Consider the following 26,059-nt stretch of genomic DNA (forward strand, 5'->3'; position numbering starts at 1 on the left):
CCCGGGCCCCTGGACTCGAGGGGATCCCCAAGCCTGGCGAGCCTCCCCCTGCCCCAGAAACCCACAACCTCACCCCCAGCCCGGCAGCAAGAGCAGCAGAACCCCGGGTACGCCCTGGCAGCGCTCCCGGGGTCCCACTCCTGGGATGCTGAGTTGGGGCTCCCGTGTTGTGCAAGCCCCAGACTGGAACCAGCGGCCCTCCACAGCCTCCTGCACCCCCAGTCCAGGGGAGCTGCTCCAGGGATCCCATCCCAAGGGTCGCAGCTTGTACAATCCCCAAATCAGGAGCAGCATCACCCCACACTAGGAGGAGAAAGCGGGATCCCCCTCCAAGCTGATGCTCAAACAGCAAGAGGAGACAAGCAGCAGGTTTGAGGGTGAATTTTATTGGAAACAAGGATGGGGGTTGAAGGGTACAGATCATTCCCAAAAATATAAGGGGAGAGGGGCTTCCCATGCAAGTCAAAATCCTTGCCCACCTTAAAGCCAAGCTGGTTATCCCCCCAGGGAACTGCCACTGCAGAGGGAACGAGGTGGGACAGGGAGGCAGGGAAGTGAAAAGGGACACGGGATTTGGACAGGTAAGACCCGTGTTGAATGAAGCAGAGGAGATGGCACAGGGAGGTGTGGTGTGTCTGCCCCCTCAGCAAAGCCTCAGCTCATCCACAGGGGCCCAAGCCCACCCCAGAGCCATCTCCCCTGTGTTTGAAAGGGCAGATGCTCCATTGTCCAAAACCATAGAAATCAGGACTTTCTCCAGGAGAAATGCAGAAAAAAAAAATAAAAAGCATGCAAAAAATATTTTTTTTTTAAAAAAAAGAACACCATTCCCCAAAGCACCAAAAAAGGGTGAGATAAAGGGGAAAAGGGTTTAAACAAAGAGAGAAGGGAGAAAACCCAAAAGCTCAACTCAAAACAAAAATAATCCAAAGTAACCAACTATGGAAAAAAATACAATTGTACATCTCAGCAGCAAAGCTGTCAAACCAAGCAGGTACAGGTGAGTGTCAGGTGGTTTGCAGAGCAGGATGAGGAGGAGGGAGACATGGAGAACATCAATCACTCCCTTATTTTCCATCCAGAGGTGGGCTGGGGGGGTCAGGGTCGAACTGAAGCTGAACAGGGTTTGTGCAGCTGCACCTGGGCTGGGTTCCTCAGGGTTTGCTGACTCGGGGAGGGGGATCAGAGGGATGGCACAGGGAAAGCCTGGCTGTGTGATGCATCAAGGGCTGAAAACCATGTGCTCCAAAGCAGCTTTCCCAGGAGCAGCTTGTGGGGATGGATGGTGTGGAGCAGCCCAGTTCCCAGGCAGGGGGTCCCCAGCACTGCATCAAACCCTGGACTGCAGGAGGGGGGATAATGAATTTAAGGGGACATCATTCTTCATTGTGGGGGACCCTGAACACTAGAAATTCACCCTGAAATCCAGACCTCCAGGGCATGAATTTCAGGAATAACATTTTTAAAAGATTCAGTTAAAAAATAGATGCATTTCTTTAAAAAAGAAAGAAAAAGAATGTAATCTTAGACCAGAGTGTTTTCTAGTGACCCCTTCCCCACCTGCCCAAATTTAGCCAGAAAAATGTTATTACACCAGATCTGCTGGCCACATAGACATCTACACATTCATCATTGATTTAAAAATATATAATATATAGAGAGCACACATACACACACACAAATATATATTAGAAAAGAAAAAAAAAATCCTTCGGAAAAACTCAATTATTAAAAAAAAAAAAAAGAAAAAAAAAACCAAACCAAAATCCACAGCCGGTGTGTTTATCCGTGATCATGTACAGTAGAAGCCAGAAACCCCTCCTGCTCCTCGGGCTGGGAGCTTGGGGAAACACATCAGGTTTTCACAGTGGATTTGTCAGCAGAGAAGGAACTGCTCCTCCCTCCTCCCACACAGAAGGGCTTTAATTTATAGCAAGTTAGATCAAACCTAGGAAACACGTTACAAAGTCCATTATATATAGACATCAAATGTACAACTGCCGGCAACCCCGGGCCAGGCACTGGGGTTTGGCTCTCGCTGGCACCCGCAGGGTTGGGGACAGTTTGGGACACCAGGGCTGCGAGTTCGGCCTCTGGAACAGCGTCACAGTGCGAGGTCTGACAGCAGCTCCAGGCTGGAAAGCAGATGGAGCAGAGACTTCTCAGGGAGCCAGGCAAGGCAGAGGCAGCCAGGGATGTGTCCTCCCAGCCCAGGGCCACGGGGAGGAGAGGCAGCCTGGGGCAGCTGCTGTGTCTCCATCACCTTGTGCCCACGAGGGAAGGGATGGCTGCTGGGTGAAGTCCCACGGGCAGGCGTGGGGACAGCGTGGGCTGCAGCTTGTAGCACAGTGGGCTCGTGGGAAAATGCCTTTTTGCCTCTCCTCAAGAGAGCAGCATTGATTGAGGGAGAGGGATGCCCGAGCTGGTGCTGCCTCAAGGTGTCCTTGGTGTGGAGCCAGGCGTTCAAACAGCCTCAGGTGTGAGCAGCAGCCCAGAGAGCCCCACGAGCCCCTAAAGCTGTGTGGGCTCCTGGGGGCAGAGCCAGGCACAGAGGGAAGGCAGGTGAGACCAGACTCCAGGGAAGTGGCTTTGGGCAGGCAGGAGAGGAGTGGGAGAAGCACAGCAGCACTGATTCTCTCTGTCTTCCCCCGACAGCAAAGGAACACAACCCCCTGTGCTGTGCTCTGGGTACTGGGGAGGGGAGGTGGCCTCTGGCACCCTCTGCCTGCTCAGGCACTGCTCCTCTCCAGGGACCTCCTGAGCCTTCAGAGTCCTTGGCTTGGCTGGGAAGGTGTTGGCTTCAAAAGGCTCCTCCTGGGGGATTTTTTTCTCAGGGCAAAGAGAAAAGAGATTTTGCTGGGGCCAGAGATGCCCCCAGGCCGGGGAGGTGGATTTGTGATTTGTGCAAAGCACCGTGTGCTGAGTCCTTGCTCTCCTGCGGGGAAGCCAGGATGGAGGGACTGCAGGGAGCTGGGAGTTAGGAGTCTTCCCCGAGGATCTCTGTCACAAAGGAGGCCATGTCAGTCTCTTTGGTGTCGTGCAAGGTGAAGAACGGGTGTTCCTGCCAATGATCAAAGAAAATGTCAGCTGACACCAAGGCCAAGCACAGACCCCAGGACATGTCACACAGCTGGAGCTGGACTCCACCCACCTCCCCAGACTCCCATGGACACCATTCTTCAGCTAAAATATGAACTTTGGCATTTCTCAGCTCAGCCCCAGCAGGACACCCCACCTTGGCAGCTGTACTACCATCCTTCCAGGTCTAAACTCTCCAAGAGCAGATAGGACAGAGGGAGAAAACACCTGGAAACCCTGACCTTAACACCCATGAAATGAACCCACCCTTCCACCTCTGACACACTACACCCATCCCACTCCATGCCTGAAAAGTCCCATTTCCCTGCTGGACCACTGATCTGAGTTTCAAAACTGGGAATAAAGACCAGCAGAAGCAGCTCTGTGCTTACCATAAGTTCTAAATAGTTCATTCGCTCAGCGGGGTTCTTCCTCAAGCTGGAAGGAAAAAGAAATGGGACAAAAAGGCTGTAAGATCTTTTTCTTTTGCTGTACCTGGTCTGTCATAGGGGATCTCCCCTTCCCACCCAACATGAAATGCTCCCTGTGGGCTGTGCCCATCCCTCTCCCTCCTTGGCTGAGCACGTTTGAACCAGCAGCAAAGCAGCCAGGTAAGGTAACTGGGGAAGGACAACTCAGTGTTTTGCCACAAAAAGCACAAGCCAAGCAGCTCTGCAGTCTGTCCCACACAGAGCAGAACAACTGGGAAGGGGAGAATATGGTTTCCCAGCACCTGCAGGCTGAGCTTGCCTTTGCCTGGCAGCTCCAGGCAGCACCCAGGGAGAAGGGGACACCCTGGGGGGAGCAGCTTCCCACAAAACCACAAAGCAGCTTTCACCCAGAGGCTGCCAGGCGTTGGTTCTGGTTTCACTGCCACTTTGCCAGAAAACACCAACATTTCAGCAGCAGCAACAGGAAAAGGGGAAGAGAAACCTCTGCATCTTCCAGCCAGCCTGGGTGAGTCAGGCTGAGAGCAAAACCAGTTTGGGCAGTGCTTCCTGCCATGCCGAGCACCAGGTACAGCAAGGAGGGCAGAAATGGGTTCCCAAAGGACAGCAAATCCAGCCCCACGCTCCACTCCAACCCCTACGGATCAGGGCTCCTCCTCAGGCAGGCTGGAGAGCCAGCAGGCCCTGCTGGAGCCTCACCACTGTGCTGTGAAGTCCACAAACTCCTTGGAGAAGCGTTCAGGGGGCAGCTGGGGCGAGGGCTCCTCCACCACCTGCTTGAGCTGCTGGAAGGGCGTCCCCCAGGACTCGTACGGGAAGCGGAGAATGGCCAGTTCAATCTGGGGGTGGAGGCAGGGCGACGTGAGACACACACCAAGCACAGCCCCACGATGCTCAGCCAGCTCAGATTCAAAGGAAAACCCTCAAACCCACTTTCCTCACAAACCATTTTCAATTTGGGTCATACTATCTCTCTTTTTTTTTTTTTTTTGTTTTTTTTTTTAAATACAAAGACCCAGAGGCCAAAAATACTTCCTTTTGAGGTTGGTTCAGCATATTAATGCATTTACAGGAAGTCACAAAAGATATGTAAAATGGGATTATTTAAAAAGATAATAATAACAGCACACAGTTTCTGCACTGGCTTCCAAAGTACTCTGCTGGCTCTAAGGCAGCCCCTGGGCCTTGGGCTGGCACTGCATGTGCTAAACACACAAAAAATCCACAAACCCAAGAAAAATTAAGTGCTAGAATGTAGTTTTGCCAAAACCACCTGAATTACTCAATTCCTACAAGTCACCTCTGCTCCATCCCTCATTCAAGCAGGAAAAAAGTCTGTCACAGTTCTTGGGTAGTCTCCTCAAGCCAAGGATCAGTTCCTGTCTCAAAATGGGCAACAGAACCTTGAGACCTGCCTGGTAGGGTGTGATGGGATGGGAGGAAGAACAAACCTGAAAGGACAGAGCCCAGTGTCCCTCCCTGCCTCTGGCTCAGGTCAGGGGAGCTCAGTTCCTGCTGCTGCAAAACTGAATGAAGCCACCAGCCTAGGAAGGCCTGGAACAGCCCTGCAATGGTCTGAAATCAATCCAACCCCTTCATAAAGAAAAGAAACCTAAAAAACCCCAGGAGGAAGACACAAGAAGGAACCAAACATTCTGTGGCTCCATTCAGCTGCAGGCTGGCCAGCTTCCAGCAAGGTGTCCTCTCCCTTCCAGCTTTGGAAAGGTTTGGATATTCCATCACTCAGAGTCTCCCATCCCACAGCTTCCTGCAGCTCAGAGCTGATGACATTTCCTGTCAGCCAGACCAGCTCTGCACTGGCATGGGGACACCAGGGAGAAGGGCTTGGGTTTGGATGAGGCCACTGGGGAAGAGGGAATATTTACCAAGACACAGCATGCACAAACAAAGGGATGCAGCTCCCAAAATAAAAGCCACGGCTAAGAGGGCACAGGAGAAATTCCTGCAAATAATCTACCCTCAGAGAGAGAGAGTCTCCTGGAAAGCAGGAGCTGTTTCTCTGGCAGCATCCCTTGGAGCCAACAGCTGGGATTTCCTTTGTCCGCTGGCGCCAGAGGATCTCAGCTGCTTCCTGCAAGATCTGTTTCTTGCAAGAGGCAGATTAAACCATCCCAAGCAGCTGCAATTTTGGAACTGAAAGCATTTCCCCTTCCTGTTGGCTGCTCTGAGCTACCCCGCAGGCAGGATTTGCTGCAAACCACACACAGCAGCTCTCACTGCAGCAGGACTGGAATCCCCTGCAAGGCTCTGGTGACATGGAGGGGTGAAGCAGGAAAGGTGAGCCCCAGCTCCACTGACCACCCCTCAGCCAGCAGGAAGGGAACTGCAGAGCAATTAAAAGCCAGACTCTTGGATACTCAGTGTGGATACTCATTGTCATCCTGATATTGTCTGCTGGGAGCCTGAATTCCCTGGGTAATTAACCTCATTGCCCTGAGCTGTCATGCTCAAACTGAGTCCTGCTTGATGGGCACCCACCCAGCCCCACCTGCCCAATCCCCATCCCAACCCTGGGGCTGCAGACACAGATCCCAGCCTTTGGCCTTACCATTGTGATCCCAAGGCTCCAGACATCTGACTTCACGTTGTAGCCCTTCTGGTTCAGCTCGGGGTTTATTCTTTCTGGCTGCAACAGCAAAATGGGAGGAGTTACCACTCCTTTCCCAGTGCAAACCCCACAGAGCACATCTCTGGCTCCAAAAGCCAGGCTGGGTGGATTTCCCTTCTCATGTCCCCAGAGAGGCAAGGTCTGAGGTTAAATCTAGCTCTGATTAAAGACAAATCTTGCTCCACACAACTCACATCAACTCTCTCTCTTTGTAGGAGAGCGAGACTTGCATGATCCCTGCCTCAGGAGCACACACTTCCCACATGGATGCCACACATGGCAAAGGGAAATTCATACTGACTTGAGGACGAAACTGAACGATCCTGCCAAGAAAAGCCTCAGCACTTTCTATCCAACAAGAAGCAGTGCCACAACCAGTTTTGTATCCTTCTGCAAATGGAAGGGGCAGAGGGAGAGTCACTGTGGGATTAACACAGAGCTGGGCTTCGAGGGAGGCTCTGCTGAGTCAGGGAGACCAGAGCACTCTTGTGTGGCTTTTCTCTCAGGGTGGAGGTGGAACAGACTGATTTCTAAGCAGCAGCCTCTTGCAGTCAGGGCTGAGGTTGCACAGGGTTGCACTTACAGCCATGTAAGGTTTGCAGCCAGCATCCATGGTCTTGGCGACAGAGTCCACCAAGTAACCACTGATCCCAAAGTCGCACATCTTGACGTGCCCCTCCTTGTTGATCAGCACGTTGGAAGGTTTCACATCTAAGAGGAAATGCAAGAGGGAAAATTTGGCTTGTTCAGGGGTATTGAAGAGTCTGAGACAAAACAGGCAATTCCCTGCAGGCCTGGGAGGGAGCAGGCAGGCCCCAACACAGGGGAAAGGAGACAAAACCCCAGCAGGCTTATTGCAATAAAAGTCATTCACAGGTGAACTACAACCATGTCCTTAGGGAGAACAAGTCCTGTCTCCAACCAGGCAGGTCAAAAGGTTGAAATAAAGTGTTGAGGACTTTATCCCCAACTCCTTAGGAGAGATTTATGTGCCCAGCACAGCTCTACCAAATCTTCAGAAGAGTTTGTCTCATGCACATCCTGATCTGTCCACAAGTACACAAGGGACTTTACCAGGATGGAGAGCAAGACCTGGGTGTTACAATTCCCATCTGTGATTTTGTAAGGTCTCCTTCAGCCCCCACTATGCTAAAACTACCCAGGCCAGAAGGATTTGGGGATTTTATCTCCAAGAGCTGCCTTCAAGGCACTTCTGTACTCCAAGAGGGACAGAGATGCTCATAAAATACAGGTAGTGATGAATTCTGTTGTTACACTCCACCCTTCATCTGGAAAAGAGGAAGAGAACACCACCCTGCAGAAAGGGAAGCATCTCAGGAGCAAGCATCTAGATCTGTTCACCACAGTCCCAAGCACCAGCAGATTCCACTTTAGGCATCCCACAGGGACACAGCACACCTGGAAAGGTGTCCTCCCCTAGCCTATTTCAAGGTTGGATCTCCAGCCACACTCCACTAACCCATCCAGCATTTACCTCTATGGATTACAGACAGTTTACTGTGCAGGTGCTCCAGAGCTCGTACAATCTGGGGATAAAAGAGTGAAAAAGCACCCATCAGTCACAGGCAGCAGCAGCTTCTCACTGCAAACACACCCAGGCCTCAGGAGAGGCCTCCAGCAGGCTCAGGGCATGCATAAACCCATCTAAGGACTCAAGAGCCACTCACAGACACAGCCATTTTCCCCAAAATGTCTTCAGGGATGGTCTTCTTCTTCTCCAGTACTTTCTTGTAGAATTTATCTAGGGAAGTGTCCATGAGTTCCATGCAGATCCACACGTCACCCTGCGGATGGAGAGAAAGCAGCTGAGAGGGAATTCCCTGGAAATCCAAGGGAGATAAAGAGCTGGGCTGAAGAACACAGAGGTGTTTTGGGGAGAGTTTGGTGCCTGCAGTGCAGTGCACAGCCCAGGTGCCCCCAGGCACCCAGCAGGTCAGTACCTCACGGAAGAGGGCTCCGTAGAAGGTGACTGTGTAGAAGCAGTCGACCGTCCTCATGGAGATGTCCAGGTCCATCAACAACCTCTTCTGCTCCTGCGTGTTCACAGTGGCTCGGATCCTCTGGGGCAAATATGAAACAAGAAGGGTTTGGTGTAGGTGGGGTAACAAACAGCAGAAAATCAGATATTCACACAGTAGAAAATCAGACATTCAAACAGTAGAAGAAATTAGTAGATATTCAAACATTTGTTTTAGGTTGGCTAACTGGTCGATCTGCATGGCTAGAAGCAAGAAAAGCAAAAAAGCATAAGCATAAACTTTTGACTGAGCTCCTTGAATCCCCCAGCCTGACTCAGGACCTGCAGTCCTGGGACCAGAGTGTTTTATCCTTATTTTGCAGCCAGCAGCACCCAGGAGGAGACGCCCAAATTGCCTCTGCCAGACAGAGACTTGATGAATGGCCAAACTCTTGGCACTCTGTGCAGCAGGTGAAGGGCCAGGCCAGCAGCCTGGACAGGCACTCTGACATCCCAGCCTTGCACTGCAGGCACCAATCCCAGATTTCCAAGCCTGTTATCAACCCCACCGTGCCCAGCCACCACCAGCAGAGACCCTCCGCTGGCCAAAGCGCACCAGGAACACCAGAGGCTGCCAAACCCAGAAAAGCCTGTCCTCATTGTGCCACAACCAGCGGAGCTCAGCAGCTCCTCTGCTCCCCTGGGGCTGCCCCTGCTGATCCCCAGCCCAGCCAGGTGTCCTCACCCACCTTCACGGCCATGATGGTGCCGCTCTGCGCATGCCGCACCTTCTCCACCACGCCGTAGGCCCCGCGGCCCAGCTCCGAAATGGTCACCAGGTCATCAGCTTCCACCTCGAAGTTCTTTAGGGAGAGAGGACAAAATGGCATCAGGGACAAGCACGTTTATCAACAAGGACATCAGACAACGCTGTCAGCTCGCTCGTGCAGAGCGTTTCAAACAATGGTACCTACAGGACTCCAGAGGCACCACACTTAGAGAGGATGGGAGTATTTTTGGCTCTGTTGAATCACAGCCCAAACCCTCTCACCCTACACTCACCAGGGTTCATTGAATTCCCACTCTGCAGCTGGAGATCAGGACTTTCATCCTTTAAGCCCAGGGAACATTGCCACTAGAAAGGGCACCAAAGGTTGGTGCCTCTCTGCCGGCAGGGGATTACCCACACAAGGGTATTTCTGCAGTTGCTGAACTATTTGCAGGATTTTAACAGCTCCTGTGCTAACATGGGCAGCAGTCAGGAGCCTACACCACAGCTCCAAACCCCTGTGTGCAGCCAGGGATCCCTCACCTCTCCCCACATCCCAAAACTCATCAGTCACAAATACACCTTTGTGAGTTTAACAACACCTGTGCAAAGCCTCTCTTAGGTGGGGTGCACACAGCAACTCCATTTCTAATTATCAGTGAGTTCAAACAGGTTTTGCCCACTTTCAGTACCTTCTCCTACCACCAAAAAGCTGTCAGCAAGGTAAAACCTGAGTTAACACCAAGAAAACAACTACCTAAGTGCTGCTTCAAGCTGGAAAAAAAAAACACAGCCAGTGCTCACCCCAGAGAGTGGCTGACGCTGCAGGGAGCCAGCAAGCTCCTGCACAAGCCACAAACAAGTTTCCCTAAAGCCACGTTCCCCTGTAATTGCTGGCTCTGCTGGGCAGGGCACGAACCGAGTGACACACGGGCTATTTTTGGATGCTGCATTCATCTCTCCTAATAAGTCACAGGCCTCCTTTTAGCCAGCCTTTATCCAGCCTCCAGTTTTCCTCCGGTCTCAGGGAACGAAAATAATACCAGGATGCCAAAGTGCCCCAGTGGCCACAAAGGCAGCGAGGGTGGGAACCAAGCACGGCACCGCTCCGGATACGGAGCCTGCGAGCTACGCCCTGAGCAGGGAGAGAGGAAACAGCCTCTGGCCTGGAGCAGCCAGGCTGGGACATGTGGCTGCCAGGCCCCTGGCCAGCACTGTCCCCTCAGCAGCAGCCACCAGGTCTGCCCGACCTTCCTGCCAGCCCTGGCTCCGCAGGTTGCAGCCAGATGTGACTGTAGATTGCAGCCAGATGTGGCGGGCAGGGAGGGCTGTGCCCGAGCTCAGCACTGAGCTGAGCTCTGCCCAGCACAGGGAGGTGCCAGCCCTGGGTCCTGCAATGAGGAGAGCAGGGCTGAGGGGGACACATCCGACCTCCCAGCACGGGCAGCTGGCAGAGGAGCAGTGCAGGCTCGCAGGGGCCTCCAGGAAGGATCTGGAGGTGCTTTTTGGACACGTGTTCCGCAGTTGTTCCAGGTTATTGTGTTTTTCCTTTCCTGGCATTTGCCCCGAGGCTTCCCCAGAAGTTCCCAGCACGCTCCAGGAACCAGCGCTGCCCTGCCCAGCAACAAGAGGTGATGGATGCACCCACAGAGCTCTCCCTGGACAATGGGATGCATGGCATGGCCTGTGCACATCCCAGGGACCCGAGGTCACCACCCACCTCCACTCCTGAAGCTGGACTTCTGCCCAAGTCCTCTTCTCCATCATGTCACTCCAAAATACCCAGGCCAGACCCTTCCTGCAAACACTGGAGCAGGCAAGGAAGTGACTCTAGAGAGTTTTCCCTGGGCTGCAGCGCTGTCCCCCTGCACGTACAGTGCCCAGGCTGTCACAGAGCACCTCTCCCACAGCTCTTGCTACACACGACACCAGGCCCAGAAAACAGCACAGGCAGCAGGACTGTTCCCTGGACCCAGCCAAAGCTTCCTCTCCTCAACCCTAATCCTTGCACCGAGGCCAAGGGACCCAGATCCCATCAGCCAAGCCACCTCCCAGCCTGGATGGGTCTAGATATAGGGCTGATCCAATGCAGGGTATTTTTAGCTCGTTTGCAAACAGCTCCTGCAGCCCCAAGAGAGCCCATAAGAAGAGAATGAAATAAAAGAGAGACGGTGGCTATTTCTAGCAGTGTTTTTCATCAGGTCACTAGGAAAGACTTTTGAGAACCAGAGAGAAACTTTGTGCCCAGCTTCTCCTGGGCCTCAAGCAGCAACACAGAGCTGTGGGTAGGCAGGATAAAGGGACTTTGTTAGGAGCAGTCTGAGAGCTTGGTGAGGCCACCCTCATTTAGGACAGATGGGTTGGATCATCCAAGAATGGCTTAGATTAAAAAGTTGTATCCCATGAGGCTGCACTCCCGATCTGACAGATTGCAAGGCACAATCCATAGAGCTCTCCATGCCAGGGGAAACCAAACTGGAAGCAAGCAAAAAAGAAACCCCAATGGCACGTACTTTATCTCCAATGGTAATGAACGTCCTGGAGTCCAAGTTCCTTGGGGGCCTGCAAGAAATGAGACAGAGTCAGGAGAAAGCCCAGCTTCATTCACCCTCTTGGCCAGAGCCAGGTTTCACATTCCTTTGAGCACTTTCAGCTGCTGCTTTCCCCCCACCCTGTGCCTCGTTGTAGGTTCCAACCAGCCCCCTCCAAACACCCACAAATGCTTTAAATCGTGCCAGTAATGCCTCACCCCACACCCACAAGGCACAGTGAGAATCCTGGGGAGTCAGCCAGGTGAGACATGCACCAAACCACCAGGCTGTGAAACCATTCCTGCTCGGGAGAGGAGCCTGAGGAGCTGAGATGAGACATTTCTGTGGCAGAGCAGCTCAGCTGTCATGTTTTGACAGGCAGGTGTTGTACCAGCACAGCCACGTAGCCTGAAACGCACGCGAGGGAACAACAGGTAATTCCTCCCTGTGAGTCATTTGTGTACACTCTGCTGCCTGATCCAGGCAGGCAGAGCAGGCAGCACTCGGGTGTCACCCTTTGCACAACACCAGGCAGGTGAAAGTTGTCCTTTATGGCTTTTTTCCTTATTGCTGCCCACTTCCCATTCTGGGCAGCACGGTACTTTTAGAGCCGCCCTGCGTGTTCTGCCCCTTGTGCCTCACTTCTGGGCTCTCCCCATCCCCTGGGAGCTTCTAAAAAGGAGAGATTGCCCAACTGGTTTCGTCTCAGTTCCCATCAGAGCAGCCTCCAGCTTCAAGGAAGTACTTTGGGCTCTGAGCAAAAGCCCTGCGCTGCGCAAATATTTGCACTGCAGCTTGAAAAGCAGGGAGAAAAGGAGCAGTGGACAGCTTGTGCCAACCTCTGGGCATGCAAAGCCCTGCAGACTCCAGCATGAGGCCTTCTCCAGGGGAAATTCAAACCCCAGCAGGAGCAGAGACAGATGTGCCCGTGGGGGAAGGAGGTGGCTGTCACAGGCAGGGCAGGGCTGTGTGAGGCTGCACAGCACCAGTGGGTGAGCTCCCCTGCCTCCCCCTTTCTACCTGGGGTTTTCAGCAGTGATATTTCCCTTTTGGGGACTCCACTGCTCTCCTGGAGTTTTCTAGAACAGGTTTCTGGAGTAAACAAGGCTCAGCAGTGGCGATGCAGCCCAAAGTGTTTTGGAAGAGCACCATGGAAGTGGAATTTCAGCCATCTGCTCTTTGTCAAACCAAGCACTGCTACCCTGGGCTCTCCCCCATGGCATAACAAGCATCAGCAGCTCGAAGCAAACAGGGCAGGGAGAAATTCCAGCGCCCTGAGATACTGCTGGGCACTGGCCCCAGCACCAAACAGCACAACAGTGCTAGATGTCTGTGTCCTCCTTTTAGCAGGGTAAGGAGCTGCAAACAACTCAAACTAAACCTGATACCCTGGTCCTGTAAAACACTCCCCCAACCTTTGTGCCTCTGGCTTCTGCCGAGGTCCAGCTATCACCACCTCTTCTCCTCCCCTGCACTCAAATTCTTCCCTCTTCTTCCCTCAGGAAAATTCACTCTCTCTACCACATCTTTGCCCTTTGGCATTGGCACAGCCATGGCAGAAAGAACTGAGGAGAGCTCCCCAGAGGATTCTGAGTCTTTGCCTTTAGGACATTTCCTATCAAACAGGCACCTCCCAGAGCGACACACGCTGTGCATGTGTCTGCACACATGTGCAATTCCTTCTCATCACCCACGAGCCCCAGCTTAAGAGACAATAAAACTGTGCTGATTATGGGAGGTTTCCAGAGGTCATTCCCCTTGAGGAAGTGCCAAATCCAGCTCTGGAGAGCCTCTAAGCAGCAGAGATCCTTACGTTGTGTTGGCCACGGGTGGTTTGATGGGGACACATGTTATCCTCAGATCCCGTTTCTTCTTGCCTTTCACTGGAAGAGAAGATGCACACGTGAGCAAATGGATTTTTGCTTTTCTCCTTCAAGCACCCTCTTCCCAGCAGCCACTAGGCAAGGAATGCACGGCCTGGACCCCTCACCATGGTCAGCAGAATGCCAAGAAGGTCACAGTGACCACTTGCCCAAAATTTCAGGCAAGAGCCAGAGCAAAAGTGGGTCTCAATGACACTGATGAACACTGCTCTGTAGAAACAGCCAAGGGTGCACTAACAGACCATCTTCCAGGTCTTGCAGCCAAGCACTGTACCCCAGAAGTGCTCTTTACCCTTCATGGTCATCAATAGTCCCTTCTCTTTGGGATTTAAGCCCTTTCTGGGGTGGAAGCTGCAATTTCTGCTGGGCACTTACCTGGTTTGTGTGGCTCCAAGGATCCTTTGGAATCTGAAAGAGAAAAACAAGACACCAGCTCAGCCTTCATGCTCCAGCCAAACCAGAGAGCAGCCCTGTACCCCTCATGGCTCGTGGACCCAGCAGAGCTCCAAGAGAGGGAGGCAGCTGGGCTTGAGGAGCACAGCCAAGCCTGGCCCCATCCCCGTCTCTCCAGCCACAAGAGGTCCCCACGCCATTAGTGATGTGCAGGGCTCCCAAAAAATGTTCCCTGTCCAGAAGCTCCTTGATCCCCAGGGCCCCAGGGGATCAAGCCTGGCTTTCCTGGGAAGAACCAGAGTTGGACCTGGCATGGAGGCCAATGACCATGAGACATCCAGCAAAAATCTAACAAAAGCACTCCAAAATCCAACAAAAGCAAGGGGTTACTCCCAGCAGGAGAGGGAACACCCCATCCACAACAAATGGAAAACAGGTAAAAAACAGACACAAGCTGTCAGCCAGAAGTGAACCCCTCACAAATCTGGGCTTGCACAAGCTGAGGCACCAGGAGTGACTGGCATGAGGATGCTCTTGTCCCCCTCCTCCCAACTCCAAACATCCCTGAGGTAACAACACCCACAGGCCAGAATCCTGCAGGTGAAAATTCCATCCTGGCTCCCTGGGAAAATAAACTGACCCCAAGGGGCTGAAAGTGCAGCAGCTGAGAGCATCGAGGTCCTGATCCTCCCAGGAGAGACAAGGGGGCAGCTGCACTTCTCAGCTAAAGCTGCTGGGGCTGCACAGAGCTGGAAGATCCATTAGAAAGCAGGAATATCAAGGTGTGCTCCAGGCATGGGGCTGGGAGCAGACAGCTCAGTGTGGCCTTGGACAGCCTTTCAAAAGCTGCTCCTACCTGCCTTGCTGCTGGGAGCAGGCGTGTGGACAAAGTCCAGCACTCCAAAGGCTGCCAGGGAAGGGAGGGGAGAGCGAGGAGCTGGAATTTCAGGAGACAGAACCATGCAACAGCTCCTGCAGCTGCAGCAGGGCAGAAGGGAGACACGTGCCCAAAATGTCTCCAGCACTGACAGCCCCCAGCCCTGTGCCCTGCCAGCTCCAGGACAAAACAGGTGCCTGGGACTCACTTCTCCTGCCTTGTCCTTCCTCAAATGCAAACCTCGCTGAGGTTGTGGGTTCAAGTTGGTCTGCAACATACTGCACAGGTCCCACCTGCAGGACCAGCAGCATCCCTCCCTGCTCAGGGGAATCAGCACAGATCAGTCCACACCCCCACCTTATCTGCCACTTTTCCTGCACCAGAGCTGAGCCATAAGCTCCAAGACCAGCAGAGTTTCCATGATGTGAACTTCCAGCTCAGTGAAACCAGCCAAGGAGCCACTCCACCCCAAACCGATCCCGCTTGGATGGAAACCACCTGACCACGTCAGAGCAGTCACAAGTTCTAATTTGTGAGCCTGCAGAGTTTCCCTTCCCCACTGCCCACCCTACAGGGCTGGAAGGGGCACTGTGAACAGCTCCAGACACCTACTGATGGCACTTGGTAAAATACCCAGTGGAGCAACGACAGGAGCAAATACAGAACAGAGCCAGAGGAAAGATGATGTCGTGGGTTCACCAGTGCCTCTCCTTCCCACTCTCAGCCTCTCAGTGTGGGAGGCCAAGAATAGAATCTAGAAACTGCGGTCCCCTGAGTCCTTCTGCACTCTTCTGCACTCAGCTGGAGCTTGCTGTGGCACCCATCCTATGCCAGGGGATGGATTTAGCTCTATGCTGAGCATTTCACCCACAGGAGCTGCTCCAAAACTCTAACTGGTCTGTGCTCCACACACAGCCCTCCCTGCTCCAGCAGCTACCAGCCAGACCTCTACACGAAGGCCTGCTCTCCCCCCGTGCTGGCTGGGATTCTGCTCCATCTGTTTGCTCTCCCTCTCCCCAATTGCCATAGTAACCCTGCAGAGCCAGCACAAAGCACCTTCTGTGCCAGCAGCAGCTCCCCTGGCACCGTGGCCGTGACTCCCGGGGCAGCAGCAGGGTCCACAGGCACCCAAGCCAGGTCTCTGCAGCATGGCCTCAGCCCTTCTGGCTGCAGGGAGCTGGGAGCACTCAGTTTGGGGTTGGGAATCACAGGGTGCCTTGTCCAGCAGAGCCCAAGCTTGCAGGCAGGATTTGCAGCATGGGATATCAGGGCAGCAAGGGACACAGAGATTCCCTGTTCAAACCCCCTGCTCAGCACAGGAGAGTATTTTGATGTGCACTGGCCATGAACTCTGCTGTCACAGGCACCCTGCACACTTCCCTGTACTCCCAACCTATCACTCATGACTTCCCAGAGTTGGAATCAGCAACCATCCCTTTCCCAGCCTGTCCTGCTCAGTCCCAAAAAACGTTTCCTAGCTCCGATATGAAAAAGCATTGATTAAACCAGAGATATTATACCACCACTCCCAGACTTTGCCTGGGCCACCTGTGAAAGGCAGAAAACCCAGCTCAGCCCATTCCTGCAGGAATAAAATCACCCAGGATGCTGCCCTGCAGCCAGGAGCTGAAGCAGAGGCTGGATTCATTTGTTACAGCTCTCCTAAAATTTTAGCACTTCCCAAAAGCTGGCCTGAACAGCTCCTTGCTGCAAGCTTCTCCCACTGCCTGTGGCACCAGAGCCTCTCCCCAAGGAGAGCCAATGCCCCATTCAGGGTGAATGAGAATGCAGGAAAAACCAGGGGAGGGAATAAAAAAAAAAGGGAAAAGAAGAGAGAAGTGGAAAAGCAGTGGGATGGGCATGACATGACCCTGCAATTCAAGCCCTTCAGCCCCCGCAGGCAGCTGCTGTCAGCTCCTTCCCACTGGAGAGTCCCTGGCACTCTCTCCTACGCTTGAGACTCAGCACAATCCCCCCACATTCGGGAGCCCGCGAGGGTCGGTGCAGGAGGAATTGCTAGAATGTGCACAACTGCTTATGTCACCTGAAAATCCTGGAAACGCTCCAGTTTCCCAGAGCACTGGGCTCTTGCAAGAGGGCTGTCTGCAAGCACAAGTTCCCCTCAAGAGACCCCACTGCAAAGGCCAAAAGGCAGCAGCAGGACAAGGCGAGCTGGGGACATGCCCTGGTTATCCCTGCGAGCTCCAGGGCTCTGCTGCCAGCCCCGAGCCCACGGGATGGCAGGGCACCATTCCGGGCACAGGGAAGGGCTGCCAGCCACAGACACACACAGCACAGTGCCCTGCACCCAGGCAGGGGAAAATTAGCTGACAGAAGTTCCTGGTGCGGATGAAATTGCAACCCACGTGATGCTGCAGGCACGTAACTGCATCCTTTATGCTAAGAAAGGAACCATTTCCTCCTAAAGAGAAAAAAAAAAAAACCAAAAAAGCCCAACGAGATTTTTTCTCATGCTATAACCACCACCAGTTAAGAACCGCCAGACATTTCCTGGAACTGCCTAATTCAACACCGGAATCCTCATTTTTGCCACCACCAACTTCAGCCCTATTAAGCTGCACCTCTCTATGAGAGGTTTTTCCTCCCCAATCCGCTGGTGTGGGCGGAGAGAAATGAAGAGGACAATCTAAAGAACTGCAAATAAAACTATTTGCCTGAGTCGACCTTTGAAATTAAACCTCACCACTGCCTCCCCGGGGCTCTGTTTGTAGCCCCAGGTGAAGTCCTGAGCACGGGAGGCTGCTCTGAGAGCTGTGCTGCTTTGTTAGTGCTGGGGGAAATGTTTTGGATGCATCCTGGTTCTCCTCGATCTGAGGAGGAGAGTCAGATGCCATGGATAGGGCAGAAAGCTGGAGGGTGGATCCCAGCCCTGCTGCAAATAAAGAGCTGGAACAAAAAAGCATGAAGGGAAAAAAAAAGAAAAAGAAAAGAAGGGAAATAAATTGAAGGCAGGGTGCAGAGCAGAGAGGGGAATTTGGGTGCTTGGTCATGAGAGCCAGCTCCTCAGAGGCACAATTTGTGCTGTTTTCCACTGTTGGGAGTGGAAAAAGCTATCCATGGAAGTGGAAAAAGGGCTCTCAACCTGCCGAGAGCCATCACTCATCAGCCGGCCGAGGTCCCGCTGCAGAGGGGCTCCCGCGGGTCAGCGCGCTCCGCACTTCTGCAAAACTGCCAGCCAGCAGCAGGAAAAAAACACGCTGCACAAAAAGCCCCTTGCAGCCCCAAAACAGCCTCTCAGCCTGTGCTGAATCAGAGTTCCTGACTGCTGGGGCTGTGGGCAGCCACCTTGCCCGTGCAACAGGCACGGGACAGGCACGGAGAGCTGCTGGAAAAGCCTGCGTCCCAGGAATGCGACTCAAACCAGAGCCAGAAGCCAGCTTCACCCTCTGCATATTTTCCTTCAGACATGCTGGATTTAATTTTTTTTTTTTTTTCACAATTAAGATGCCAGAGTTTTAACCCCACAAAACATGCAACTTTTCCAGTGCTTTAAAAATAGATCCCCAGCTGCAAAGACCGACCCCCTGCCCAAGCTAGGACAAACAAAACCGCGTGGATTGACCCCAAAAAGTTACAGAGCCCCTTTTAGCACCAAAACCAGCCCTTTGCTCTCCCCTACCATGTGTTTTGGAAATTGCAACATCTACCTTGCTTCTTGTCCATGGTTTCCCAGAAATGAAGAGCAGCGCCGGCACGCCTGGCACAAGAGAGGGATGGGGGCGGACTGGAGGAGGGAGGGGAAAAAATTCCCGCAGGATCCAGCGCACGGCACTTCTTGCAAGCACCGATGATTCTTTTCAGTGGGAATGCATGGCCCCAAGCACCCGCTGGCTTCACAGAGCCCTCCTGGCCGGGTGTCCCCAGATCCCAGGGCTCCCCAAGGCTGGGAGAAGCAGCAGCGAAGGCAAGCGGGGGGAATTGGGGAAGGTAGAGCAGCGTTCCCTCATCGGCAGCTGCCGAGGTTGGCCGGACTCGGCTCCGATTACCCTTGAAAGCTCAACAGTTGTAAAAACTGCAGCAGAGAAATAGCAGGTGACGTCAACAGGAAACTGGTGGCGAGCCAAACTCCAGCTCCCGGAGCTGCTGAAGCGCTGGATTGCTACAGTGCATCCCGGTGGGACGCCTTCTCTTCCCACAAACTCAACCATCCCAAGCCAGCCTGCAGGCCCAAGCATCCCACCGGAGTGACCTTTGCTCCAGGACAGCCCTGGCACCAACCAAGGGGAGCCCAGGCACGCTGGTTTGGGCACCAAAGAGGTGCTGGGATGGAAGCAGGTCACATTTCGTTGTGCTGCAGGTGACATGTTAATTGCTCTGCCACTAACAACTATTACCACAACAAATAGTAGAAATATTGCTCCATGACAATGCCAGCTCGGAGCTCAGCAGCTATTCCAGGGTGACAACCGAGATGGCATCTCTGGTAGCAAAATATAAATTGCTGCACGCACTTGGCTGGGAAATAGCAAGGGAGAGTGGGAAAATAAAAGCATTCATTTCTCTGCGAGCACGTGCAAGAAAAGCCGTGGCCAAGAATTGCTGCTCTTCCCCTTTCCCTCAAAACCGCTCCAGCAGAAGCCAACGCTGATGTTCCTGATCAAAGCCAGGCTCAGCTCTGACAGGCTCCAGTTTTGTTTTCGATTTCCCTGTCAGCCTGGAGGGGAGATACTGTACCAGATTCTTTACCTTAAACTAATTATAGAAAATCTACCAGTGCCTTGCTACTGAGTTCTCTCACTCCAGGCTGTGCCGGACCAGGCACATTTGCAGGCTGAAAAGTCAGAGGTCAAGGTAAACGCACATACCAACATAATGAGTGGCTCTAATTTTAAATAGTGTTTATGTAAGCCCCAGAAGGACTGCGGAAGGTATTTTCTCAGGCTCATTTCCACTCCCAGGGTATAGTTTCAGGCATAGATCATCAGCACATAAAGGATGCTGACGCAGGAGCTGCTCTTGCAGAAGGCACTGAGAGCCACCAGCACCCGTCCCCAGCACTCCAGGGGAGAGCAGTGCTGTGCTGCCCTCCCATCACTAACTCTACTGACAGCTAATTCCCTCTCACCCAGACACAGACACTCCAAGGATCTTTACAGACACCCACAGAGCCAGAGCTCCTTTGGAGCAGAAAGTCCCTAACCCAGCAGGTGGGATGGGAAAGAAGATTTCCTTTGAATTCATCCTGTTGGGTTTCAGCGCCTGAGGACCAGGGGTGGTGTAAAGCAGAGCTTCCTGACATCTCAAAAGCATCTTAAAAATAAACAAACAAGGGGGAAAAAAGTGAAGAAACAAAAACAGACCCAACCACCCTTCCAAGTCTCACTGTTGGGAACTCTTTCAAAGGTTTGCTGGTGCAGTACAAATAGCCAGGCCTGGAAAGATGTGCACAATTTGCCAGAAATTATCCAATCCTTTATAGGGCACACAGCTAATCCCAGGGGAACAAAAACCTTCAGGTGTTTCACTGGTGTTAACAAAGCCTCCCCACGAGGGATGTCACCCCAAAACAGGAAAGGGATGCTGGGAGAGCAAATCCTGGGGAGAGTTCAGGCACTTGCAGAGGGTTGGGTATGCCAGGGCAGAGCCAGGGACAAGGATGGCTCCCATCCCTCCCAGCAGCCTCCTGCCAGGGGGCTGGCTCAAATAAGGGGAAGAGCACACCCTCAAAAACAGCAATGAGCTCAAACAGTGCCCTGCCAACACCGGGCCCCTCTCCCCACCCTTCCCCTGTGGACACACAGCCCCTCCCGAGGCCACTTCACTTAAGGCTGGGTCACCATCACAGCCAGGGAGTGCAGAAGGGGACTTGTGTTTTGCCATGAGCAGCAGAATTGTCCCATTTGGGGCTGGAAAGGAGCTTTTCATCAGCATGTTTGGGATAGAGCAAAAAATTAATTACTTCACCTGTCCCCTAAGCTGAGCTGCTGTCTAACCATGGGGACAGTCTGATTTTCATGGAATACTGCTCAGGGACAAGCCCAAGCACCAGCTGGCTGTCCCATCCCAGCACCACACTGCCTGGTGACCCCCACATCTCCCAGGAAGGGCAGCAGCTTCCCTGGTGAAGGCTGCAGAGCAGGCACTGCCCAATTTGGGGTGTGCCCACCTCTCCATGCACCCGGCACACATCCCATGGGAAAGCCTCACGTGCCCCAGCCACGCACAGGACACAGGCTGGAAACTCTGCTTGAAAATAGAGCCTTTGAACTGAATCCAGTTGGAAAGGGAACAGTGTTATCCTTCTCATCCCCCTGGATGGGGCAGGACAGCATCCATGGCTGGGGACAGCCAGAGCAGGACGTCACAGCCACAGTGCCACCAGTTCTGGGTGAGACTGTGCAAAGGGACAAGGATGTGACCTCCCGCTGTCCAGCGAGGAATTTGGGGATGGGCACTTCAGCCAGAGTGTCTGACAAGCAGAGGCACTGGCACAGCCACCTCTGGGGCTCAGAGCCACACCCGGGCTCTGTGCACCAGCCAGATAACACCGGGGCAGCCCCGGGAGGATGTCACCGCCCAGCCACATTCCAGCAGTATTTTTAGGTTACCTGCACAACCTCGAGGGCTGGAAAAAACGTTTGATTTTGTCCCCATGTGTCAGCCTGCTCTCGCCCAGCCCCGTGACAATGGAACACACTCGTGACCAGAGGCCAGGCTCCCCTCAGGAAGCTGAAAAGCCCCATCTGGCTGACACTCACACGGTGACAGTACAGGACACGCCACATAGGTGCCCAGAGTTGTGGTGCTTTGCACCAGAGTTTGTGCAAAACCCCTGTGCAAAGGTGGGGACAGTCACAGGGGCAGCTACTCAGAGCAGGCACTGAGCTGGGGTGCAGGCAGAGCATCCTCTGGGATGGACACTGCCTCCTTTGCATCCTTCACTCCAATTGGATTTCTCCCCAAAAAAAAGCAGTGGCTGAGGCTGCACCTCATGACAGCTCAGCTTTGTCCCGAGACAAAAATCTGGAAGGAATCCCAGCCCTGATGCCCTGGGATTGTCAGGGGAAGGCAACGGAGACAATGCTTAGAGAAAAGCAAAGAACACACTAGAATAATAAAAAAAAAGTAGACGAAAAGGAGAAGGTAGAAGCATCCATCACCTGTGTCCCTCTCCCTGCCAGCAGCTACCAGCATCACTCCTTCCTTTGATTTCTCACTTGGTAGGCTAAGCCATGAAAAAATAAAATCTGCTTGGAATTGATGTGACTGGCTAGTGACAGTTTCCTGATGGGAGAGAAAACTCAAACTGTCCTTGGAATAGATCAGCTTGACAGGAGGCACAGTGGGAAAGGGAATAGTTTGACTTTGTAATTGTCAGCAGTAACTCAACTCCAGCAGCAATAGACACTTTTTCTAGCCAAGCTGGCATCATTCAAGTACTTCCAGGTGTCCTTGTGAACTTATCAAGAGAGCAAAGTATTCCCTTCTCTGCTTCCTAAAAAAGAAAAATTAGGAAAAATAAGATTTTTACCATCCTCCCTCCAATTTGCTTTGGGCAGGGATAGAGTGACATCAACTCTGCAAATGATGTAAGACAGCAGGCACCTGCTATGAAAATGGAATTTTTCAGGAAAAAAAACCCCTTTGCATTCCCAGCTGCCTGCTCTGGGAGAGAGGCAGAAACAAGAGACTGACCCAGGTGCTTCCCTGGCCCTCAGACTTCAGGCAGGACATTCAAGAGCAGCATCTGCACTGGGGAACAGGCCAAGCAGCTGCTCAGAGGGTTCACAGTGACATTATTCCCCAGGGACCTGGAATGCTTCCCACTCCCAGGGTGCCACCACAGCTTGGGTGGACAAAGCCTCTGCTCCCTCAGAGGAAAACTTCTGACCTCCAGCACTGAGCCATCCCCGAGGTGCAGGAGCAGAGAAAACCTTGGATTATTCCCTTTGGAGCAGGGTGCTGGTCCAGCAGCTTAGAGAAAGCAGCAGGCGAGTGCTGCAGTACAATTCCCTACATTTCCTGCTGTCCCACACCAAATTTTTGCTCTTTTTGGTACATATTCAGTGCCAAGCCTCTTCCCTGCCTCTCTCACCCATCCCTTTTCTGCTCCAGGGAACCAGGCAGGAGACACAAATACAAGGAGAGAGCTCAGCCCCAACAAGCTGGACCTGCAGCCTCTTTTCCTGGCATTAACCACACGGTCCTTATGGCCCACACCATGGATTTCCTGCCCTCCCTCCCATCACTGTTCCTCTGCCCCACAGAACAGACTGCATCCACACTCCCAGAACAAACCCCATGTCCAGCTGGTCTCTGAGAAATCACCTGTGAACATTTCTCTCCTTTGTTCCCTCACGCTCCCTGCTGCAAAGCTTAAAAAATACTCTCCATTAAAGGCTGGAGCACCAGCACGCTGCCCAGCATCTCCCTGCCCTCTCTCCTCTCCACAGATTCTTATCAAAGGCTGTACCAAGCCTGTGTGGGGAAAACATTTATTTTCAGGTGGATTTTCCCAGTACCCACAGGGCAGCTTTGATTCATGATGAGGAAAAGCTCCACAGGAAACGTGCCCACAGCTCAGTGGTGTTTTACCACCACAGCTGCTCCTCCGGGTGGGATTGGATCTTCTCTCCCCTCCTTCTGTCACTCTCTCATAGCCACCCCATCACACTGCACTTTTCCCAGCGTTGAGGGAAGTGAGAGTTGCAGGTTTTTCCTGGTCAGGGCAGATTGGAGAGCTGCCTCTCCATCCCAGGAAGGCAGAGGTCTCCCGAGCTGGGCTGGTCCCGACGCATCCGGCTCAAATCCCAGCTCAAGAGCTCCAATGACTCAGCTCAGCCCAGCCCGCAGCTGTCTCGGGGCACACTCAGGGCTTCCAAGAACCATTTCCATTTGAGTAACAGAAAATCAATTTTTAAGAATCCTCTTTCCCCAGAAGAGCAAGGCTCACATCCGTGTTTTGGGGAAAGGAGCAGCGCTCTCTCTGCAGGGTGACGTGTGGAGAGAGGAGCTGGAAGGAGATGTGTGAAACATCAAACCTGGCTGAGATCAAGGGAAACACACCCTGGCTCCTGTCCCTGGGATGCTTACACATGGTTTCCCTCACTGAGCTGAGGCTGTAAAACCCCAGGGGGAAACCCACAGTTACCAAACACAAAACCCTTTGTGGATCCAAAATTAAGGGGAAACTCTGGCAGCTACCTGGAATGTACACAAAAACATCACACCTACAGGGGAGCTGCTGGAGGAAAAGCTGAGTGGTTTTCGAGCACCTTAGCACAGCATTCACAAGGCTGATAAGAATTAGAAATTCACCCACAATTTCTGCTTGGTAATTTCTGCAGGCACCTCCTCCAGCCCTCGTTTCACTCTCACCACCCTTCAAGAAGCCAGGCAGGGACAGGTGTAATTAATACCTGCAAAAAGCTGTTCTTGGGTAAGAAAGCAACATCTGCAGAGCACCAGAGGCAGCCCCAGCTCAGCACAGCCCTGCAGGTATCCTGGCCTCCGAGGACAACCCCAGCCCTGGCTGGCACCAGCCACCCTCTGACACTTGGTGCTCACCTCTGATGCTCAAAGCCAAACAATTGCAGGCATCAACAAAAAACCTGAGGGAAACGGGCTGCAGATGCTACCAGAGAGTGAACACAAGCAAATAATCTGAAACACCCACCACATCCCTCTTTTCAGCAGCCTTAAAGCAGTGTGGAGCTGCTTCCAGACTTAAGGAAAATGGGTGCTGCCAGAGAGAGAGACAGATAGAGCTTGGCACAGGGGCTGGTCAGGTCCAGGCTGGTCCTCCAGCAGCATCACCACCCACCAGCACCTTCATCCCTCTTTCTGCACAATTACATTTTTTTCCTGACCACCACAGGAGTAGCAGTCAGCACCGCAGGTGAGGATTTGGCACAGGGTGGAGGATTTTAGTTCTGGGGACACCAGGGAAACCTCAGAAGTCAGCTGAGCACACGTGCACACACACAAAGGTGTTTCACACTGTCCTGCCCTGTGCCAGCAGGGATTTTCTGGGGGTTTTACACACAGGCACGTGGGGCTGGGCCTGTCACCTACCCCCGAGCACCTTTCAGAGGTGTTTGGAAGATGACAAAGAGCAGCCAAAGCCACATATCAGCACAAGATCATCTCAGCTTTGGCCGGGGTGCAACTTGGCAGCAGTTCAGGAGAGAAACCAAGTGATGCAGAGCAGCAGGGGACTGTGAACTATGCAGAGCAGCTTTCCTCAAAAGCCCTGACCGTGAGCACATCTGGCCCTCAGCACAGGAGCCACGTCACTTCAGTGATGAGCTGCAAAGACATCCCGGTGTCTGCAGCACAACACACCCCTGCAGCCATGCCCCAAACGCTCAGGGCTGATTCAGAGGGGCCATCCCAAGGGCTGCACACTTTGCTGCTTCATCATCTCCCTCTCAAGCCTCAACTTTCCCACTCCCACACCAAGTTCTTCATCCTCCAGCAGAAAAACTCCTCCACCGTGCAGCGTGTTTGACCTTCACCAGCTTGAGCAGGGAACCAGTCTCCTGCAGGGAGGGATGAGTGCAGCAAGAGGGAACATCTGCTCCAGCTGTGCCAAATGCCCTCCAGCCAGCAGGGTCAGGCTGCTGCCATCTCCAAGCTGCTGTTAACACACCCCAGTGAAGACATCCAAGGCACCCAGCCTGCTGCAGCACAGCCAGGCTGCTGCGTCAGGCATCCCCACGAGACCCCGGCGAGGCAGGAATTCATTCACACACACACACACACACACACACACACACACACACACACACACACCACAAAGCAGTTTCCAACTGGCCTGCAAGCCCAGACAAGCTGACACACCCTAGATAACCCCGTCATCCTCCCCATAGCCACCCCCAGCCCATCCACGTAACCAGCCCTGCGTGTTTATGATCTGTCACACACATGACTGTCACCTGCCAGGCCCCACAGGACAACTTCTTCCCCTCCTGTCCCTCAGTCCTGCACTGCTGGTCCCATCCACACCCATCATCCATGGATGCTGAGGGAGGATGTGGCTCTTGATGCTGGCAGGGCCCCATCCCAGCTGCAGGGATTTGTGCATTCCTCATGAGAAACCTCCAAGAAAGATCTTTATGAATGAAATACAAGAATTAAAAGCTGCTTTTTACACTTCCTAAATGGCACTACCAGGGCAGGAAAGGAGGCAGCAGGGATGAAAACTGGTGACAAGGGGCACTTGGTGATCAACAGGCAGATCCCAGGGAGAAAAGGGTCCAAACCATTCCCAGAGAGCTCCATCAGACACAAGCAGCTTGGCTGATGCCAGTGCCAAACCACAGCTAAGGTTAGAAGCCTCTGATGGGAAATTACTTTTATCAAGCACTCTGGAGGTTTCTTCCTTTCCAAACCCAGATTTGTCTTTGGTGGTGGTGAGGGGTGGGGGAGGAAGGGTGAATGCTCCACAAACAACTTCTGGTAAGTGTTGTCTCCTCATCCTGCCTTCTCTTACAAGTTATGCTTTTAGTG

General features: G+C 53.0%; 1 protein-coding gene across 2 annotated transcripts in view; it reads right to left on the bottom strand.

Moving 5' to 3' along the window:
- Nucleotides 1-365: 365 nt before the first annotated feature.
- MAP2K3 (mitogen-activated protein kinase kinase 3) overlaps nucleotides 366-26,059 on the bottom strand; it is a 30,217-nt gene continuing 4,523 nt past the window's right edge. The window contains exons 1-13 of one of the 2 annotated variants that reach the window (XM_021549731.3): nucleotides 18,256-18,615; nucleotides 13,693-13,725; nucleotides 13,248-13,317; nucleotides 11,417-11,465; nucleotides 8,884-8,997; nucleotides 8,118-8,237; nucleotides 7,845-7,961; nucleotides 7,652-7,703; nucleotides 6,740-6,867; nucleotides 6,097-6,174; nucleotides 4,227-4,366; nucleotides 3,471-3,516; nucleotides 366-3,061 (exon numbers count right to left, since the gene is read on the bottom strand). In XM_021549731.3, the coding sequence (XP_021405406.1) occupies nucleotides 2,978-3,061; nucleotides 3,471-3,516; nucleotides 4,227-4,366; nucleotides 6,097-6,174; nucleotides 6,740-6,867; nucleotides 7,652-7,703; nucleotides 7,845-7,961; nucleotides 8,118-8,237; nucleotides 8,884-8,997; nucleotides 11,417-11,465; nucleotides 13,248-13,317; nucleotides 13,693-13,725; nucleotides 18,256-18,271 (1,047 nt within the window). In that variant the 5' untranslated portion in view covers nucleotides 18,272-18,615 and the 3' untranslated portion in view covers nucleotides 366-2,977. Of the gene's footprint in view, nucleotides 3,062-3,470; nucleotides 3,517-4,226; nucleotides 4,367-6,096; nucleotides 6,175-6,739; nucleotides 6,868-7,651; nucleotides 7,704-7,844; nucleotides 7,962-8,117; nucleotides 8,238-8,883; nucleotides 8,998-11,416; nucleotides 11,466-13,247; nucleotides 13,318-13,692; nucleotides 13,726-18,255; nucleotides 18,616-26,059 lie in introns of those variants that run through there. The other variant, XM_021549738.2, reaches the window with a different exon arrangement.

Source organism: Lonchura striata, chromosome 16 (genome assembly GCF_046129695.1).
Source record: "Lonchura striata isolate bLonStr1 chromosome 16, bLonStr1.mat, whole genome shotgun sequence".
Taxonomy (NCBI): Eukaryota; Metazoa; Chordata; class Aves; order Passeriformes; family Estrildidae; genus Lonchura; species Lonchura striata.